This window comes from Platalea leucorodia (assembly GCF_965183815.1).
Source record: "Platalea leucorodia genome assembly, chromosome: W".
Lineage (NCBI taxonomy): Eukaryota > Metazoa > Chordata > Aves > Pelecaniformes > Threskiornithidae > Platalea > Platalea leucorodia.
In genome coordinates, this window is record NC_138859.1 from 731,195 (window position 1) to 751,806 (window position 20,612).

The window sequence follows — 20,612 nt, forward strand, 5'->3', positions numbered from 1 at the left end:
TAAAGGAAAACATCAGAGCTACTTTCAGCTATATGCAGAAGCCCTTGCTCTCACTCACTGATTGCTAGTGAATTTTCTGGTTAGGTAAGACCATGTCCTAAAGACCTATTTCTCCTTAGCTGGGCTGAGCCAAGTTTCTTCAGAAGAGGTGAGAAGCGGCCAGGGAAAAAACAAAGGAAGAAGTAATTTTTATCGAGTTAATTACTTCCCATGGAGGACTGGGGCAAAGAACAACAGTGCCTCCTCTGCATTAAGTATCTGTTGTGGTCTGGACCAAAGGGTGCAGAAGCAGGTCAAGATGAATATAATTGGCCTTTGGATCTGGCCTTAAGGAAATGCATTAGTAAGGAAAATGTTTTGGGAATCTGAAGTCTAGGCACATCATCTAAAGGCAAATGGCTACCTTCCTAACTTTCAGAGGGTAATGCTTAGCACTTTCCAAAAAGGGAACTCCATGAATATTGTTCAGTTTGGTCACCCCAGAACTTCAGAGAATTTGGCTTTAAATTTTTGGTAATAACACATTGCAGCAGCACATCAAAGCACCCTAGTTCAGTGCCCGGCACCCACGCTGTTCTATTAACCCATTTCTCTACCAGGGCTGCTGTAGAGCTGATGGTATTAGCCCAGGCAAAATGACTCTGCTATGCTATTTTCAGGATCCATGCTAGCCTGTTTAGAGACAGCCAGTTATAGAGCATCATATCCATATCTAAACCATCCTGATCTGACTGACAGGAGGCTGAGAGGAACAGTGAACTGCTGTGGGTACTCCGGATGATTAAGACGACTGTCTTTATCCTCCTGCTGCCCTTTGTGCACAGCAATTGCAACGTCACATTCTGTTATTTACACTACTTTAAACCTACAATAACAGTGCTACCTCCAAATGTTTTGGATTGACTGTGCTATAAATGAAGACACTCATTTGCAGCAGCACGCGTGGATTCAGAGCTTGGATGTTACGTACCACATTAAGCTCCAATAAATTCAGTGAAACTCTACCACATTATCCTAGGGAGCGCTTGCCTCACCAGCTCCGATTCGAACCGAAGGCAGGGACTGTGGGGTCCGCAAGCAATTTCTGCCTGCACGTTTGTGTCTTTCTCTTGGTTTGTCTCAATAATGTTTCAGATGACTCATGACCCCATGCTCTCTTCTCCCCAAATCATCATAAATGCAGAAAAACTGTGCCTCATGTGCACATGGGAGCGGGTGGGAATCAGAATACGTGGATCTTTAAGTAATCTCCATCAAGCCAGCAAGCATGCACCATGTAATTTTATGACTCTTTAGCGTTGCTATAGAGTCTATGCATTTCCTCCCCTCCTCTTCCTCCAGTTTAGCCACGATTTTCATGTGGTTTTAATATATATTTTCTGTATTTTCTCCATCCAGCTTTTTGTTTCCAAAACTTCTGGTCAGCTGCAGTACAGACTGAGCGCCAAACAAATTGCTGGGTTCTTCCATGCTTCCTTCCAGAAAGCAGCTTTAAAGTTAAAACTGGTGTTAGATGCTTAAATACCAACACCTCATTTATCTGCCAGCTACCCCCCTGTATTTAAAAAAGCTGCAGTATAAAAATGAGAAGGATGGTGTATACATTCTAAGTGGGCAATTAACGCAGACCGGCTTCTCATTCCCTCCCCCCTCAGGCCACACGGTATGGATGCATAAGGGAGGCAGACTCATGTTTTACACTCGCTCAGTGTGGTGCTGCACACTGCCACAGGGAAACTGTCCCAGCACAGACAGGCCTTCCAACTATTGTATTAATTATGCCTTCACTGTACATCCGGAACACTTTAGCCAGCTTCATTTCCAAGCCAATCTAACAACGTGCCTGCAAAATCCTCCTTAAGATGCTTTTGGAGGCTTATTATCTATTTGGCTTACATCTATATTAAAATCTATTTGGTTTACATCAATATTAAAACCTAAGCCTTATGTTGGCCTCCTACCTGGAACAATTTCACCCTTGGGCACTTAAATAGCCTCTTACACACACAGCTACTACTATGATCGCTCAGACTCCTTCAGGTTATGCTGTGTTCAGGAGAGAGGAGGAATGGGAAGACAACAGCAAAATGCCCACTAACATCAACGAGGCCAGGATCTGGCATCTGCTGTTTTGCAGATATGCTCTGCCCAGGAAAAAGCAGGGTCGTCCTGCTATAGTTGTCTTTGGTATTTGCCATCATTCTTCTAATGCGTATAGTGTTGGGGGTGTCGGCTTAGCAGAATTATCTTTGTTTTCTGTTGTTGTTGAATAAACATCCTTGAAACCTTTTGAAAGGTTAGCACCTGGCTGCCATGCTTTTGTAATATCCCCCCCAGACATCAAGGGAAATTTTGCCTCTGCTGGTATCAGGCACAGCAAAGACCTAATTATTGTTCTGAACCACTAAGCAACAATTGCATCTACTGTAAACTGAGTGGTAAATTCCAGACTTCATCCCAGAATACTTCTGAGACCAATAAACTTGGATACACTTGGAAAGATCATTTCTTTATGGGTGCATGCCAAGGAGATACTGGGTTCCAGATAAATCTCCAGAGTAAGTCTATTGACTTCAGTCCATTTACTCCAGGGATGAAGCTGGCTTGGTGTCTTTCCTGAAGAACTGCTGGATAATAATGATTCCTATTTAATTAAAAAGCATGCCAAGAGGAATTTCAGGGTTTAGAAATGTGCTTGTCACTCAGAAACAAATTTATACTTGGTAAGAAAAAAGTTCGTTGTGTTTTTTTTTTTCTTTTTCCCCGGACACATACACAATTATCTCTGAAACATCCCTGGGCTTGAATCCACAGCAGTGTCTCTGGGTCTGCGGTTTGATTATTAGAGGTTATTGCTTGCCTGCCTCTCTTGTCTGTTGTGCAAGCCAGTTCCTCTGCCCTTAATTCACTCTGGGCTTCTGACAACACTGCATTCCTTAATGTGCCATTACCAAACTAGTAAATAAGCACTGCTCTGCTCTCTTTCTCCCTACCCTAAGCCAAGCAGGCTGGGTACTCCTCTGTGGATTTATCTTTAATTTTACAGAATCTTTGGGTAAGTAATACACAGTGAGGTATCTTAGCTGCTGATCTACTGCCAAACACACCGGACTGCCATCCCAGAGTGATCGAAGAGATTTCATACAGGGTCTTGAATTAAAATCTTCCCAGCAAGTAGAGGGATGTGTTTGACTTACCATTTGGAAAATATCAGGGAGAGTACCCACTTGGAGATCTCGCTAAGAGGCAGTGTGGGAGGTAAAGGAGGAGAGAGGGTGAGGAAATGCTTTTATCTACAACAAACTTTTTAAGTACAGAATTTAAATCTGGAAAATATTAAGCTCATAAAGTTCCGTGTGGACAAGAGACTCCCTATCTCTGCTGCACCACCTTGCTTATCTGGACTGTATTTTTCACGCTTCAAAAACACTGTTATATGGCCACTATCCTCATATCATTCCACTGCAGCAGACCTGTACTACCCTCTGAATGCCCCTTTACTTCATAACCTGCTGCTTTTATATTCATGCCTTTTTGCTATCAGCTTCATTCTCCTGTGGCAGAACCTTAGAACAGCAGCATCAATTAGAGCCTTTCCTTGTATCACCTCAATCCTGCACCAGCGTAGGCATCTGTACAGGGCACATCTCCACTGACTTCTATGTAGATGCGCCAACAAGAAGTTGACCCAGCTTCTCTGGGAACGTGTCATCTAGTTTAGACAAATAGCTCTCAGCAACCTACCACACTGCTAATCCTTTATCCATTTTTAGAACTGATTTTTTTAGTGTTCTGAAAAGTCCAAATAAATATTTTTCCCCCTCTGGTTTTCATCTCAGGACAGAGGTGCCAAACTACCGTGAAGAGAAGCATTTTACCCCTAGCATTTCCAGCCAGAAACAGAAATAGACAAGTAAGGTTTTTCCTGTGAGATTTCCATCCTTGTTCTGGATAGAGAAATACATCTCACCACAAAGACTCATCCTCAAATGTGACTGCTCCTGCAGTTTGTGGCTCCCAAGCTCTCAGTGCCGGATCATAGGTTTGGTACAACATGGTGCAAACTTACAACACTGGGTAAGTGATATCCAATCAGGAATAATGATAGCGACCCAGAAAGTGAGGCCAGTTTGGGCAGTCTTAAGCATCTGAAACATTACACGCAGCCAGTCACCAAAACCAGACTCCAATTCTGCTGACACTTGTACATCCCTAATTCCCGTTCTATTTTGCAGCACAAACAAGACCCAAAGCAAGAGCAGAGCTTCACTGTATTGCACGTTCCACAATAATCAGCCTTTGCCCTGATCTTCCTTGGAAAAGGCAGCCCTAGGGGATGATCGGCAGAGATGTACGGGGTACAACAGGTCCTTGCAGACAAACAGCAGGGTCAGGTGTGAGAGAAAAGCTTGTCTCAAGTCCTGAGATTTCCTTCTTGCCTCCCTTGACCTCCCTCTTCCTTCTCTCCCGTTTTCTCCTTATTTCTGTCTGCTTTTTTAAATTAACTCTGACTGTGCTTTTTAACTCCACAGAACATTTTGTGAAAAAGCAGAAAGGAAAGAATGCTCTGTGAAGCATAGTCATACTCCTACTGAAACTGTCACTTGGATATTTCAAAGTGCTTTTCAGACACAGTGAACCAGGGAAAAAAGTTGTCTTGCAAAAATTTGCATTCTTAGAAATGTCTTTTCCTTGTACCTGAGGCAGAACAAGGACTCCAGCCTGGGTTCAGCATGCCTGCCCTGCTACAGAAGTCCTCCAGCATTGAGGCACTGACACAGGGGGTTAGAAAATCCAGAAAAGCAACTCATTCCTAAAAAGGCATGGCAACTAATACATTTCTACAAACCATTTCCATTTTGTGACCAATAAATAAGACTAAAAGGCTCCTGACAAGGTCTGTACGTTAGCAACATTGCTATTTCATGGGTATAATCCAAAGGTCAGGCAGATGAAATAGAAGCACAAAACAGTGCCAGCAACAGAAGAAACACTGTCTTGTTCAATGACTAGTCCTATGCTCTTTCTTACTGGAAAACTTTGCCTCCTTCCCACTCATTTCTTATATTCAGGCAACACTGAATTGCTGTTTTGTGCCAACGGTTTCTGGGACTTACCACTGTGCAGCAAAGAGGCCAGAACCACCAGAGAAGAACCAACGCCATCAGGAGGAAGAGGATCAACAAAGCAATAGCCAGGATGGTCCCATCTGACTGGAAGAGAAACACAGAGCACGTGTGAGCACCACTAACACAGAACTCCCCTCTCCACAGTACCTCACCTGGGCATCCTGCTTCCAGGCAAGTGCATGTCCCAGAGCCCATTGCCATACTCCATTTATTTTTCAGACAAAATGCCATTTTCCTCCCTCCTCATACATCCAAATGTGGCACCTGCCCCCCACCTCATTACAAAGAGGCCAGGACCTCTAGTTCTCTTCCCAGAGAGTTATAGGTTTTGTCTCGATTTTCTGAACCCCACGATTACGTAAAAAAACTTCTTTCACTTCAGATGAAAATTAATGTAATATTCTTCAGAGTATTGTGAAGACTGAAACAAATATTTAAAAAAGAGCTCACAACACAACGTTTCATTGCAGTTTAAGCATTCTCCTTTCTTTGCAACTCTTCCGCTCTTGCAGTATAAATTTGAAAGCCATGTTAAAATTAAAAGTTTACTCCAAACAGAAAACTTGAAGCAAGATCCCTACAGGCCCACAACTTGGGTCATCCTGCTCTTCTTCACAGTGCTGAGTCAGGGTAGTTCTACCATGAGCTTTTCAAGGAGATATGAACATACACACCGTCGCATATACAGGGGTTTTCCACATCAGAAGCCATTAACTCTAGAAGATCCTCTTCCTCTCTGTGATAATTCCCCCATTTAAAAAGGCATTTGCAGTTCTCTGATACCGGTTAACAATGCAAACTGCTGCACAAGCCAGCTCAATATAGCAATCAAAACCAAACGTGCATTATTTCTTGTTGCTTAGATTTAACCCAAAGCAGATGTTCCTGCTTCCTGAGGCATGCCAGCTTCCCTATACCACTCCGCCCCAATATCTTCCTACTCCGAGATAAGCCAACAGGCAGTCCTGACTTGAGCCTGTTTGAGATGTTCTTGATGTAAGAGCCAGACATTTAAAAAAACCCCACCCAAGTGTCGAGGTCACAATGCCAGATTAAGGACACATTCAAGAGCAGACTGACCTGTAGGACGGGAAAATTGGGTGCCTGCTTAAGTCACTGTAATTCAATGGCCAGATGATCCCCCATCACACCATGATGGGAAGAGTAATGGAAAAAAACAATCGGGTTGAGAGCGTTTTCCAAGCTCTCTTCTGGAGTAGAAGAAATTGGTGGAGAACTTGGATCAAGACAACCTGATCTTTGACACTTGGAAAAGAGAGGTAGTCCATGCAGGAGAAGAATTCACCCAAGACATCTCTGGAAATGGAACTTGGACTCCAACACAAAATAAAAACTCATTTGAGAAGACGGAGCTGTACGTTTGGTGCTGTTCCTCTAGACAGACAGCATAAAGTCACATCCATCATCTGCAAAATGGAACCTGGTGATATTCAACGCCTTAGAAAATGTGATCCTGACTTTTTGCTGCCATGACATTGTAGAAGAAATATGGCTTTTTATGTCTGATTGTTGTCTGCCCCTTTTGCCCCTATATTGAAATAAATATTTTGTCATTAAGAATACTCTAAAACCAATTTGCAAAAATACAAAACAAATTAAAGTAGCCTTTTAACTGTTTTGTTTGGGTGATTTTTTTTTAATAGAATTTATTCCCCCCACTCCCCCCAAAGACAACCTGTAAAGACCAATTTACATTACCCTAACACATCTGTTTCTTTGCAAGGCAGCTGTTGTGGCCAGCTGGTATTCTGTGTATCGCAGCAGCAAAACAGTCCGGAGGACTTAAAAGGTTTTGGTTTGCCAAATCTTACATTTCTCACTCAGGTAATGCCTCTCTCTAAAGCCGGTGTTGCCTGGCAAGTCTGCAGGAATAAGCCCCCTTCAGATATCAAAAACAGAACATCACTGCCCCCCTCAAAAAAAAAAATATCTGGTTGCATTAATTCCTTTTCTTCTATTTGAACATCAAAATATTCCAGACAAATACAAACTGAATTTCATGGGCTCAGCCATAGTTACAAAGTGTCAAGGTGAGACCGTTAATCAGGAACTGCAAATCCTATCTTCCTCTGCTCCGACCGTGCTGTCACTGCTGTGCACCAGGCTCTGAGGAAACCCTAGCAAGTCAGGCCAGGACAAAAGCATACGCACACAACAAATCCTACCATAAACATCCAAAGTGACCCGAATTCTGCTTTTGGTTTGTTTTATCTTTATTACATCAGTTTCTGCTAGAATTTAGCTACCATTCTGGGTAATATGTAGAACTATGCTTAGATAGAAACTGCCATTATCCAAGCTGAATAATAAACAAGAAGGAAAATATGCCTGCTAAAATAGTTTGCAAAAGTTCCACTGACATTTTGAAATCTTTCTCCCAGTCTTATAGCTAGTTAAAAAGGGCTGAAGCATTTGAAATGTCTGTTTTCGTTCCTTTTTTTTTTTAATAAAAATTTGGAAGAGCAATACAAATGCTCATGGAAACACTGAACCATGGAATAATTCAATGAGCTGTGTTTAACGCTTATTGAATAAAGGCTGTCAATTCAGACCAAGAAAACAACTTTCATTTTAAAGACAAAAAAAGATAATTTTAACACTAAACTAGTACATTTTCCATAAAAAATATCTATGGAGACAAAGCATGGCCAGCCCCTAAACACACACGGTTATCCGAAGTCAGTACTACTTTCCCATAGGATTCATCTCGACTACTTACACTGAGATAAAACCGTGGTGCTTGTACCCACAGTGAGATCAACAGCCTAAAACTCCGTTACACCTGGATGGCTGAGAAAAGCCAGACAACTCGGATACCCGTCAGGATGCTAAGCGTAAAACACTGGCGACTTGCTTCTTGACAACTGTTGGAGGCCTAGATGACGCCTGGAGCCATTGCTTGAAATGCTTTGCTATTGTCCCAAGAAACAGTAATACGAGAAAGAGCAGGCTCTTTAAATGACCTTTCAACATGCTACACATTTGACATGTTGAAACTACCTGTAGGCTCTGAAACAAATAAACTGGTAGAGAAAGCAAGGCAGCTGTGCCTTGAAGCCTGCTTTTCCCTGCCAGGGTCCAACAAGGCCAAGAAAATGCTACAAGTATTGCTGGCAGTTGAAGTACAATGGAAAACAACTTCTGGAAGATATTGTAAAATAGACAGATATGAAGAAATCTGAAGCAGGACACTTAGAGGCATCTCCTCACACACAGGAGTGTGCTCTCTCTCACTGAGCAGTTATTGTAGAACCATTACAGACTGTGAGAAGCCAGACTGTGACTGGGGGAATCCTTTTGTCACAAGACAAACCCAGCCCACCTCTTGGACTGTGGGTGCTCCTAGAGAGAAGAGGGGAGGGATGGCAAAGTCTGACCCAGTAAACGGCATGGGCTATTGCCTTAAATCTACCCACAAACATTCAGATATGTGCTGTCCTACAAAAAGATACTCCTTTAAGGCATGCACGCAATCCCGGGGAAGATCCCATCTAACAAAAAGGTTAGTATAAACCAGGTGCCTGCACATTCCTTTAACGGTCAGGGAACAGGGATGACCGCTCCAGTGGCGGCCATGCCACAGAGGAGATGACTCAGCCTCCGGAGTTCTTCTGCTGTTGCCTACCCAGATTGCTGCCTAAGGCCAAGCTCCTAAACTTCTGCCTCAGGAAGCACGTATGCAATCCTGCAGAGACACACAGCTAAGAGAATCTGTGATTTTAAGCTCCCTATTTCATCTTAGACATCCTCGAGGTTTCTAAACATAAATCAGTTCATAAACAAAAATAAATCAGTTCATTGTCATTTCAATGGAAATATGGATTATTTCCGAGGGTTTTCCAAAAAATGCTACTATGCGCCAGATGGGCATTTTTTGTTGCATTTGGTTTTGGTTTGGTTTGTTTTTTCCAATCTTCTTATTTTTGTTTAAGATTTTATTTCCCATTTTCTCACTTCGCTGCACCGGCATTTGCAGCATACATTAGCCATTCCAGAAAGACAACCTGGAATAACAACCCCAAAGTGCACGGACCCTCACAAGCCTTGACTACTGGCATTCAGGAGTGACGAATGAAGTACTAGGTGCATCTAATAAATGCGCTCATGTACTCTGGCTGACGAATAAACGCACTGTTGATTTATAGGGAGAGGGAGGTGGGTAGCATGCGTGCTTGTTACCGCAGCAGTAAATGGATTTAACTTTAAGCATGTGTTTAAGTGTGCTGACTTCATGCTGTGCCTAAGAAGGATGAGCTTCTGTTAAATACATGCATCAAGCGCTTGGCTTTAGTAGGCCCTGAAGGCTGGGTTCAGTAAAAGTACTTAGTCCTAACTTCTACAGACTTCACTGTTTACTCTGGTTCTGCACTCACTACTCCAGCAAACAAAAGCAATGCACCCTATCAACTAGCTGCTCTCAGGACTACAGGCAGCCTGTCAGTCCCCTGTGCTGTGCAGAAGAGCTTGCAGGAGCCTTTCCAGCTGGTAATTGCAGCAGAGGACCTGAGGCTGTCATGAAGCCCCATGATGTCGCCTCCAGGGCAGGCTGGAAAGCTGCCATCATTACTGCTTCAGGGCCAGGAGCGCAGAAACATCTGCACTGCTACCAAGAACTGGGAACAGCAGTGTGAAGACAGCCATATCACTAGGACTCACTTCAGTGACTGAATAATAGTGTCATCATCATGACAATAGTAATAGCAACTTAAATAACACTTATCACTACTAAACCTTAGGTGCTTTACAAAGGAAAAAAATGGTTAATATCATTCCAGAGACAGGGAAGATGTGAATGTCTCCTGTATCCCAGTCCTTTTTTACATTTTCCAAGCAGGAAGAGCAATAACATGCTGAAAGCCTTCAGAGGTGTTAGTAGGAAAAGAATGAAGTGCTTCTAAAAAGCTTTATGAAAAGCTTGACTGCAATTTTGAATAAGCATCCAGAATCTGACAGAGGTTTTCTCCCTGGAGAGAAAGAAGAAACAGTTTTAATGTCTGTTAGTCATCAGGGGAGGGGAAGACAAAGGACGACCCTGCCCTTTCACACCAGAGAGACTCGGGCAGCTTTTACTGTGAAGGAAACACTCTCCATTTCACCCAACTCTCCTGGGGACTCTCCCATCACAGCAACAGAAACTGATGTCTATCATTTATTTTATCACACATGGGATTTTTTTTTTTTTAATATAACAGAAACAATTCGGCCTAATTTCTAAAAGGAAATGAAAACTCACAGAACACTGTTCTGCAATACTAGCCTCTTTGATCAGCATCTACATGAAGCTGCTTGAGCGGGATCCAAGCAAGAATCACCTGCTCTAGGTCACCCAGTATAGGTGTTCCCAGCTCCTCTCTTCCAAGTTCACTGTGCTGTGAAATGAGATGCCCCCCTGGCAATGATCTGTTTCCCTTCTCTCCTTCCAGAGCGGAAAGGAGACAAGAGCCCACTTACAAAAAGACTTCTCCAGCATCCTATGTTATTTGCTTTACAGCCCAGTATAAACACCAGTGAAGCCTCACTTGACTGCATGTTGCATGAACCCAGAGCAAGAGACAACTTCTGACCTGAAAAGTTCACACTCCAAACAGAGCAGGCAAACACATGGTGGGAAGGAGGAGTAATCATTATTCCCTCTGTTACAAGGAAGGATCTTTGGTCAGGGAAAACAATTCTCTAATCCCTGATTGCCGTGTTTATGCTTATAAAAACAAGCTGAAGTTTTCCTTCAGAAGAAATACTTAAGAAGTTTCCAGCTAAACAGAATTGTTAGCAAGACTTCTGAAAGGCAGATATGGCAGAATGAATGGTAGAGTTCAAGTTTGTCCAGTCCCAGGCCAGTGCCTCACCTGTAAGGCACTGCATCTGGGATCCTGCGTTAAATACAATAGGGTCTGGTGGGATAGTTCATGAAAAACACAACGTGACAAAAGCCTGCAGACTGACGAGCTTTCCCTCTTCAATTGTATATACTCTCCACCAGCAGTGGGATTCATTAGCCTTCAGGTGACAGACACCTCCCCATTCAGAGGTGTTGAGGTCCCTCCTCTTTGGTTTTCTGGCTCCCTGGGACATCCCATCTGGTTGGGTAAAATGCTCCAAATTCTGTTACTGTTTCCGATACAAAGCTCCTGACCCCTGAATTTCACTGCCAAGAGACATATGCTAAAGCAAAGGCTAAAAATAGCAGTAAGACTTCATGCCACTGAACATCTGCTCAGTTCTCTACTAGTCATGCCATTACCTGTTAATTGTCAAACTTCAGGTGTCACAATTTTAACAGCCTCGCTGCAGGAAACAGCGGAGATCAAAGGGAGCAGGGCCTGTTAGCTGCAAGCTTTCGGCACTCTCCCTACAGATGAGCATCTTAATAATTGCACCCTACGGCTACAGGCAGAGGCCATAGCGTCTGCTCAGGCCTCCGGTTTTGTCCTGGAGGCGACTGTGCGAGCCTTGGCTTCGTGGCTGGGACGTCACGGGCCTGAAATCAGCTAGCACAAAGGCAGAGGCCTCTTGGGTGCCCGTTTTAGGTTCAATCTGCACACACAGTTGCACCGAAATGCCAGCAGCTTGAGCGCTCCCCCTGACAGTGCATGTTTGGTTGTAGGAGTTTCTGTTCTGACTGAGGAAGTACTGAGGAGCTCCTACTCTGAAACAGCCATCTCTTGCCCCACAACACTTGTAGCTAAACAACAAAACCTTTGAGGTGAAACCTAAGCAGTTGTTTTGGTTTCCATTTGTGCCTGAAGGCAGTCCTTAACAAGAAGTATGTTACATCCATTTCAGGAGGTGAATAGCAACTGGAATAATAGCAAACAAAATTCTGTGGAATTAGACTTTGTCATAACAGCAACCATTTATGGCTTGATTCGGGTTTACTTCTTTGTAAGGCAGGGAAGGAAGGAAAACAGCATGCTACAGCTCTGGAATGTCTTGCCTCTGGTGCATGTCTGAGATTTGTAGCATTTAAGCAGCCCTTAAAAAAAAAAAAAATCTCAGGAGCACCTTCCTTGAGCTAACACTCGCGCACCCCCCCGAAGCTGACCAGGAGAAGCTCCTCGCAGGCCGTTACAGGCGGCGTGCCAGGAGGCTGACGAGGTTAAGAGCGTGCCAGCACGACCTGAACCCACACAACAAGACATGTTTGAGATAAGTTTCCTTCTGAAACTCAGTTTAAATTAAAATCACATTTTCAACAGAAAAACATTTCAATAAAACAAAACATTGTTTCAAACGCACTGTTTCAAAGCGGTCTGTTTCAACTTAAATGTTAAATGGGATTTCACTATTAGAGGTGCACATGCGTGCAGAGAATATAGCACATATTTTATAGGTAATTTCAGCACTGTCACAGGAAAAAAGTCTGCATATCCACAAACTATTTTGACATTTCCAAATTAAAAGTTTTCAAAACTTCCATTCTGTGATTCTGCCCCCACCCCCAATTTATTGGTCTCTTTTATGAATCCCTACTTTCCAAACCATAGGAACATGCTGTTTGTAATATGCCTACCACTCTTAAGCGTATTATAAAACAGCCCATGCAGCAATATTAGAGTGAAATAATCTCTGCACATTTAACTCGTAGGATGACCTGTGTTAGCAAAATCATTCACTGCCTATTATATTTGCAGCATAAAGCATTTAAGAGCAATTTCTTTTAGAAACAAACCTGAAATCGTACGCCCTGGAGTTCCCACAGAGCAATACCTCAACTAATAATACACAGGTCAAAGGCCTAGGAAAGTGCTCATTAAATTTACTCTGCAGTTTCATAAAGCCTCTATTGATACAATGGTGAATGCTGCACTTTAATTGCCTGCAGACTTAGGAACACTGATAACTAGCAGAGCCTTAATTGTGCAGCCTGGAACAAAGTCACAATTGAAAAAGCCCTACTTTAGCACTGAATTACATTCCTTTTGAACAAAAAAAAACTTCAGTGAAGGGCATCATTAGTTTTTACTACAAGCCTGCAGTGCTTTCTTGATTTTCTAACTTTTTCTTTCTCCATATTTAAAGATCAAATCCATCCACTATTGTTTAACTCAAAGGTACAAATTCCTTCAGTCTTGCAAACAGCCACAGGAAGAAAAGCGGCATACCTAGATGTAGTAACGCTGTGCCAGTACCCGCTTCCTTTTGTCAAATGCAAAACCTGTCGGGGTTAAGAGACCGGGTTCTCCTTTTCAGCTGACTTCAATGGCTCCTGCACCCTTGCAGCTGGAAATGTGAGACCAGAGGGACTATCTTTCCAGAATGGTAGGCCTGTTCCCCACCTGTCACCTCACCATTTGTTAATGGTTGCCACCAAGGTAACTGCTTCATTATAAGCTAACCAGTTCTCTGATCTGCCCATGCAAGACCTTTGCTTGCCCCAAGCTGCTGTCAGGTGCAATAAGCCTGTAGTTTCAAGAAGCCCCTTTTTCACCGCCAAGGATTGGCTTGGCCCAACTGCTAGCCAGCAGCTCTCCTCTGGCTGCCAAAATCTGAAATCCTATCCAGGACTGTGGAAGGGCTAACTGCCCGGCCGTGTGCTTAGCCACCTTGAGTTCTTCCCATCCAAGAGTGGTTTTGGAGCACCAACATGGCAGGTAAGGAGGGGCTGGTATCTACCGGCACTGGATAGGACCCTAGCTTACAAGGGCAAGCCCAGTTGAGGCATGGCATACGCCTCCCAGCCGCAGTCGCTTCCCCAGACTGCCCTGACCCAACATGTCCCTTTTCAGCTGAAAGGCGCTCCTTTTTACAAGCATAATTCCCCTAGCCCTCCTCCTGAAGGAACAGGGTGTGCCACGGGAGGACATCCATTATGAACGGGGTACACACAGCAAATAAAAATGAGTTTCCATCAGTGCTAGTCTAAGGCAAGTCTAATATCCTGCCACAGAAACGTTCTCCCAGCCCACGCGTGGGTACCTCCATTGCCTCGCCTTCTTGCAAAGAAGCATCGTGTGTTTCTCACTAGGCGATATAGGGAGTATCAGAATATTCCCAGTGATACTCCTTGCTCTTCCAGTCGAGAGCTGCCCAGGCAGACCTGTTTTACCCTGTCACTGCAGCCCCGCAGTTTTCACCTCCCTTCCAGTTTTGAGTCTGAGAGTTACTAGTGCAAGAGGTCATTAGCAGTTTTTCCTCTTCTGGGAGTATTTTAGAAAATGAACAAAGACTTATTTTAATTCCCATCCTGGCTTCTCTCCGAGATGCTCTCTTTTTGCACTGAAGAACTTGGCAGCAGCCCCCCAGTCAGCAGAGCAGGACTGCCTCCCTGCCTCGGAAATGATTTCCTCTATTGCTGGTCCCGTTCCCGACAGCGCTTGGTGTGCAACCTGCCCGGTGCACATCTGCATGCGTACGCATTCATAAAGCAGCATTTAGTACTTTCTCCCTCTTTCAGTTCTTCAGACTCCTGCCATGCAAACAGGAGTAAATCCCTTTTTAAGAGCTTCCCAACTCCACCAGCCATTACTTGCTAATTCTTTTTCAAGCAGTGGGAGAACCACTGCAGCATACACTCCACAGGCATTAACAGGTGCAAATGAAAGCAATGCATGCTGTGTTCATACCACTAAAGCTGGATGTGGGGCAACTTCGCTTATGAAATTGGTGGTATGCTGAGATTAACAGCTGAGGAAGAAGAAATTTTTTTTTAAGTCTTAGCACTAGTGGAAGTGAGGATGCTCCGTTCCCATTGCATTTGTGGTCCTATGCTTTATACTATTGCTGTCACAAGATGGGTTTTTATGTCTAACAGAGACTAAACTTAGTTCTTGGTGCCTTCAACTATCAAAGGTCCACTGACATCAGCAGTGGAATGAAACTATTTTTTAAACTCTCATCATTAATTACGTGCCACCCAATGAAGATGCTCTGGTCTGTCAGATAAAGGTAGAAAGTGTTCAACCACATGATAACACTTGTAGCAATGCAAGTTCTCAATTTCCAGACCGGGACTGGAGGCTACATTAATCTTTGTTTTCTGCCTTAATGTCTCTTTTATAAATGCAGGCACATTAAAAAAATTCTAGTATTAAAAGCTAAGAGAGAGGAAACTGATCATGGCAACAAGAATTCAGCCTTTCATGGTATGTGAAAATACACTGTTCACGCACTGTAAAGTCACACCTACACGTATCCAGTTGTTTCCGAAGCCCTTGCTGTCATCACTGACAGCCTTATTCAATTACTGGGTACTTTTGGCCTCTGCTGGCACACTGCACCAGACCTCTGCAAGGGAGAACAAAGCACCTCGTTTACCTGCAAAGCAGACAGCCCAGCCCACCCGGGGAGATGATGCCTTTCCGAGGCACTGGAAAGCTGAGAGCGCTTGGCTGACAGCGAGAGTGCTGTAACATTTGAAGTAAACAGCCTTGCTGCAGGGAGTTAGACAGCAGCAGTTTGGGGGCAGAACCTCTGTCTTCCATGGTTACACAGCACCTGGAGCAAGTCGGATCCGTAAGGGTGGCTGCAGGACTAAGGCCAAGTAAGGAAGCATATCGGCAGAAGGTGGGTGGGGTGGGGTACCTTGCCCCCCCAGAAGGGGCCTCTGTCTAATTTGAGTCAAGCAACAGAGGCAGGTAGTGGCAAGTTCTGATAACTAAACATTATTTATAACCAAAACAGCTCCTTGACACTCAGAATTGGAGGACCCAGTTGCTAAACAGATGCCCAGGATGCAGCCACAAGCCTCCTAAAGAATGCTTTCAAGGGTAGTCTCCTCCTGAAATCTCAGTCCAAGCAGTCACAAGCAATTCCAAGGGCTGGAGAGAGGAAGGGTTTTAAATCCTCATTGGATTCTATAGAGAAGAGATTACCTTGTCCAGAAGAACAAGCCCAGCTTCCTCCTGTGCCAATGTGATCCTACAGCCTTAAGGACATTTCTTTAGAAGCAATGCCTTGCCCCTACATATGCCTGGCCTTTCCAGGCTTCAGTATTCAGGGCTGCCATTTAGCACCTTCTGCCCGCAGCAGAGGTCACCTGGACACCCCTGCATGGTTTTGCTCTCTTTTGCTTAGTTAATGCAGTAATAACACAGTCTCATTACCCTCTGTATGGAAGGGGGGATTCCTTCCCCCACAGGCAACTTGCAAATGAAAGAAAAACATTATTTAAAAGGTACAGATATTGAAAAAACAACTTCAGAGAAATAAATTAGTAACTCTCCAAGACAAGCAAGCCAAGAGACAAATTCATCAAATACTTCCAGCCAGCTGAGCTTTGTCATACTGGAGATGCTGGCATCTTATCCCCCAGCTAAGCATATAAACAGCACGCTGCCTCCAAACCCTAAGAGCACTCTCGTTCCAGCCGTTCCCCTGTTCTGTTGGGGTAGCTGCCAGTGGTCACATAGCCCAGGCCAAATAACACCCTAAATTACACCCAGGGCTGCCCTGTCTCAGTTTAACTGGGTAATACGTAAGTTAGCGGGGAGCAGGATTAAACTTCTGTCTGCAGCCCCTGATTTACAAAGTGTTACCCTCCTGCTTCTGAAATAAGCCCAGCCACTCTTAGTGGCTTTACCAGAAGCCAGCCAGTAATCCTCAGTCCGGGGTGTGCAGTCAGCAAAACCTTTGAATGAAAAATAGTCTTGGCCATCCACAGAGAGGGCACAAGCAAGCTTGACATTTACATACAGTATCATTCTGCCCCAAGCTAGAGGGTGTCATCTGCATTCCATAATCTAATAAAACAAGTGCTTTGCCCAACCACAACAGCGCCTGTGTCTGGCCCGTTCTTGACAGATAAACGGACATCACTGCATTCCTCCAACAAGCAAAACCCGCTTTTGTCCACAGAGCTCCTTACTGGCACGCGGGCCCCTGCCTCCTGAGCCCGGCTCTCCAAGGCTGCTGCACGCACCCTGCGAGGGCGAGCAGGACACAGCCCTCCCTGTTTCTTCCCCCCCGAAGTACGTGCCTCTTCTTGCCCTGCACCACTCGGGAACTGGTGAGAACGTGTGCTGCAGCCCCTCGCTGCCTGTGGGAACGTGATTAACTGGGGTAGGCTTGCTTTGTCATCTCAAAGCGGTGGGTGCAATACCCCGGTCTCTCTCCAGCATGCCTTTATTTTCCGCTCCTGACAGACAGATATGTGCTCTGATACTTTATCATCTTGAGGGCATCTGGCATTGTCCAGTCAGGTTTCCCATTAGACTTCAGAGCCACCAAAACCAGCAGAAAAGCCAAGATGGTAACAAACCACAACAGAAGCACTATTCCCGAAGAACTAACGTGAGGGTGGGAGAGGGAGTCGCATTTACCAAAACAAAAAAATTCTCCTCTACTAACCTGGTTCTTTTTTCTTTCTTTTACTCTTCTTTGAGGTAAAGACTGCACTCTGAAAACTGAGCAGTCCCATGCAATTCCATAGTCACCGCTTTTTACCATCTCCAGAAAATGACAACTCCACCTTTCACTAAAGGCCACCCCTGCATGAGATGAGGGAGTCAAGCTTTGTTCTGAATGCTACTTCTTTATGCATCAGCCAGACCTTGCCTTTGGAGTTTCATTTGTTGGCTAATGTGCCTGGGCAAATTCCGGACTGATACTTATCACAAGGGATTTAAAAGGGCCTCCCATGGGTAATCAACTCTCTTGCCTCTAAAAACTCATATTGAAAATCCCAAGGAAGAAAAACAAAATAACATCCCCAAAGACCTCCTATGGACTGGTTCATACCTCAGGCTTGAAATTAACCAGCCCAACTGAGAAGAATTTTGATCCTTTTTTACATGGAGATTTTGCTCCACCTGAGCCTGCTGAGATCACTTTTGTGTGACTGCAAGTCTTCCCAAAATGTACTTCAAAATGGAAACGCTGAACGATCCTCTGCAACAAAAGCATCTTTACAAGTCTCTCCCATACCTTCTTCTGTTTTCTTTTGTTAAATGAAAAATCAATTACCTTTCAACAGAGAGCAGAGAACTGCAGTGAAGTACCAGGAAAGCCTGGAGACTCACTCTAAAAACAAAATTTAAGCAGTTCTGGCAATTTTATTTTGGGAACCTAAACCAGCAATTCCTTCAGTCCCACAGAAAAGGAGGTACAAAAGCATATACCGTCATGCCTGTACTCTGATATTGGAAAGCACAAGCAATTAAGCAAAAGGCAGAATACAACAGCACCTGTGCAGTTTAATTTCTGACACCCCTTGCACTTTTTGGGGGCTGCAAACCTTGAAGCCTGCCACATTTCAGGAAGCAGAAAGCTAGGGAACACAAGAAGTCCCTCAAAGCACAACTGACACCTGCAGTCCAGGCCAGTGGATTCCAAAGTGCCCAGATTTGAAAGCATAGGCAGAGGCTCTAAGGCTGTTGTAGCTGTACATACGACTCCTTTAAACAAAGCAAAAAAACCCAGACTCCAGCCAGTGTTCAAACAGTGAGGTCTAGTTTGATGTTGACAGATTTGACAAGTAGTATCACTTAATGCTGGAAAGTGAGATGTATTTCAGTGTCTCTCAGTCTAAGCAGGAGATTAAGTCATTACATATGCCTTCATTCATAACCTTACTACATTTTCTTCCCCTTGAAATGCTGTAGCAGATTTTATACCTCAAGGGGAAAAAGTGCAAATAATTACTTCAGTTAGGCAATATGGGCTCAAGCAAAAGCTCTGTCTGTTCCCAGAGGGAGTCAGTTTATACTAGAGCAGTACGTGCATTATTGTAGTCAGAGACACAAAACAGTGACATCTCCTAAAGGGGACAAGCGCACAGAACACTTTCTGCCACGCGTTCAGTATTTGAAGGCAGCATAGTCTGCAAAAAGCACTTTTAACTGGCAACTTCACAAAAATGACGGCACTGGGCAAGGCAAAAAAATCCCAGTATCCCATTTTCAGCCGCTGGCACTTGGTGTTAGCAAACACAATGTGAGCACAGGAGCACTAAGCGCTCTTCCCTCCTCACTTCTGGCAATCGCAGGAGTCAGGCCTTGCTGAGTTACAGCAGCGAAGCCATAATGCGCTTCTAGAAAAGGCAAAGGCTTTGATCCCTTGTTTTTCCAAAGTGTGACCTATCTGTCTAAGATGAAAAGTGTTTCCTTTCTTCTAGAGTTTTCACTACTCAATAAAACTGACATTCATTTAGCTGCCTCGTTCCTAGGAGTCTTTAGATATTAAATAAAGGTCAGGACCTATGCTAGTATAAAATAGCTTTGCCCTGTTAACCTATGAGAAATTGGCCCAGTTACCTTACCATGAAAACCTACACTAAAATTCTTGCCAGCTAGGGTGATAAAAAAGCTTATTAGATAGTTCAATGTCTAGCCTCTACCTGTCCTGATCTTCAAATACCTACATTCGTAACCTAGGAGTCAAAGTCTGACTGACTTTTCTGACTGTTCATTTTTGGTCTTTACTTGCTGGGAATGTAGCTGTCTGCTTCAGCTATGCTCTTAGTTGAATTTTCTTCCCTGGATTACCTCCAGATAATCCTTGAAAATGGGTAGTTCATAGAACAGGACAGGTATTGTTTATAGGGAAAATGGGATATTTGCAGATTATTTACATATTGCATGGGAAGGTTTTGTTGTGGAGCTACATAAGAAAATAAAGAAATGGTACAGTTTATCAGGCTGTCAAGCTGCTTGCTTTGTTCCTTCTCCCATTAAAGAGCCATTTCTGGACAGCAATGAGATTGGGGTTCAAGGCATTTGCATCAAAGCGAGTGTGGGGCTGCCATGTTAAGTCACTGCCAATTGCCACCTGGGAAGCTTTCTGAAGACAACACTTCAGGCCTCTTTCCAAATCTGTCATTTCTGCAATACAGCACAGAGAGGAAACCCAAAGCACTGATTGCTAGTTTGCACACAGGGTAGAAAACCTTAGTTTTTTCCCTGCTTGTTACCATTACTTCATTCCACAGCTTTCTGACTGTCCCACTTAGGTCTGTCTGAAAATCTGCAGCCAAACTTTCAGGTCTGAAGTCAATTAAACAAGTCATTTGGTGCACATTTGGTATACGGGTATTTCCAGGGCTGGAACCCCTGTAACCTTAATTAAGAAAGGATTGTAGTCTCAGTAAACAGTTTCGTCTTTAACAAGAACTTGAAAAAATAAACACTACTACAAAGACAAAATGCCTATTTACCCAGGATAAACTTTCTCAATTAGCGAAGCCTGTGATATAATTTTTGAAGCAGCCACTGAATGTCGCTGCGTCTAGGTTTGGATGTAGGATCTGAATTTGAATTCTGGCTCCTTATCTGCACTGCAAATCCAGTTTCACAGTCTGGAGGCACCAAAGCAGTAGGCGCTGTCGTGAAGCACAGGCATTTTCAAAAGTTTCCATACAGCTAAAAGAAAGGAACAGATATTTCATCTCATAGCCTAGAAATAATAATTCTATCCCTGGAAGAAAGCATATCAGGAAGGAATAATTTTCCTCTCAGAATTCTTTCCCAGGTCTTGCCTCATGTGAGCAAAACATAGCAAAATATTCCTGCAATTTGCTGACAACATGCA

The 20,612-nt window shown here is 43.8% G+C and overlaps 1 protein-coding gene across 1 annotated transcript in view; it reads right to left on the reverse strand.

Annotated features, from left to right (window-relative positions):
* LOC309601552 (anthrax toxin receptor 1-like) overlaps nt 1-20,612 on the reverse strand; it is a gene marked incomplete at both ends in the record, with an annotated part of 106,109 nt that overhangs the window by 43,108 nt on the left and 42,389 nt on the right. Inside the window, one exon of the mRNA XM_082334614.1 lies at nt 5,118-5,213. Coding sequence (XP_082190740.1) covers nt 5,118-5,213 — 96 coding nt within the window. The remainder of the gene's footprint in view (nt 1-5,117; nt 5,214-20,612) is intronic.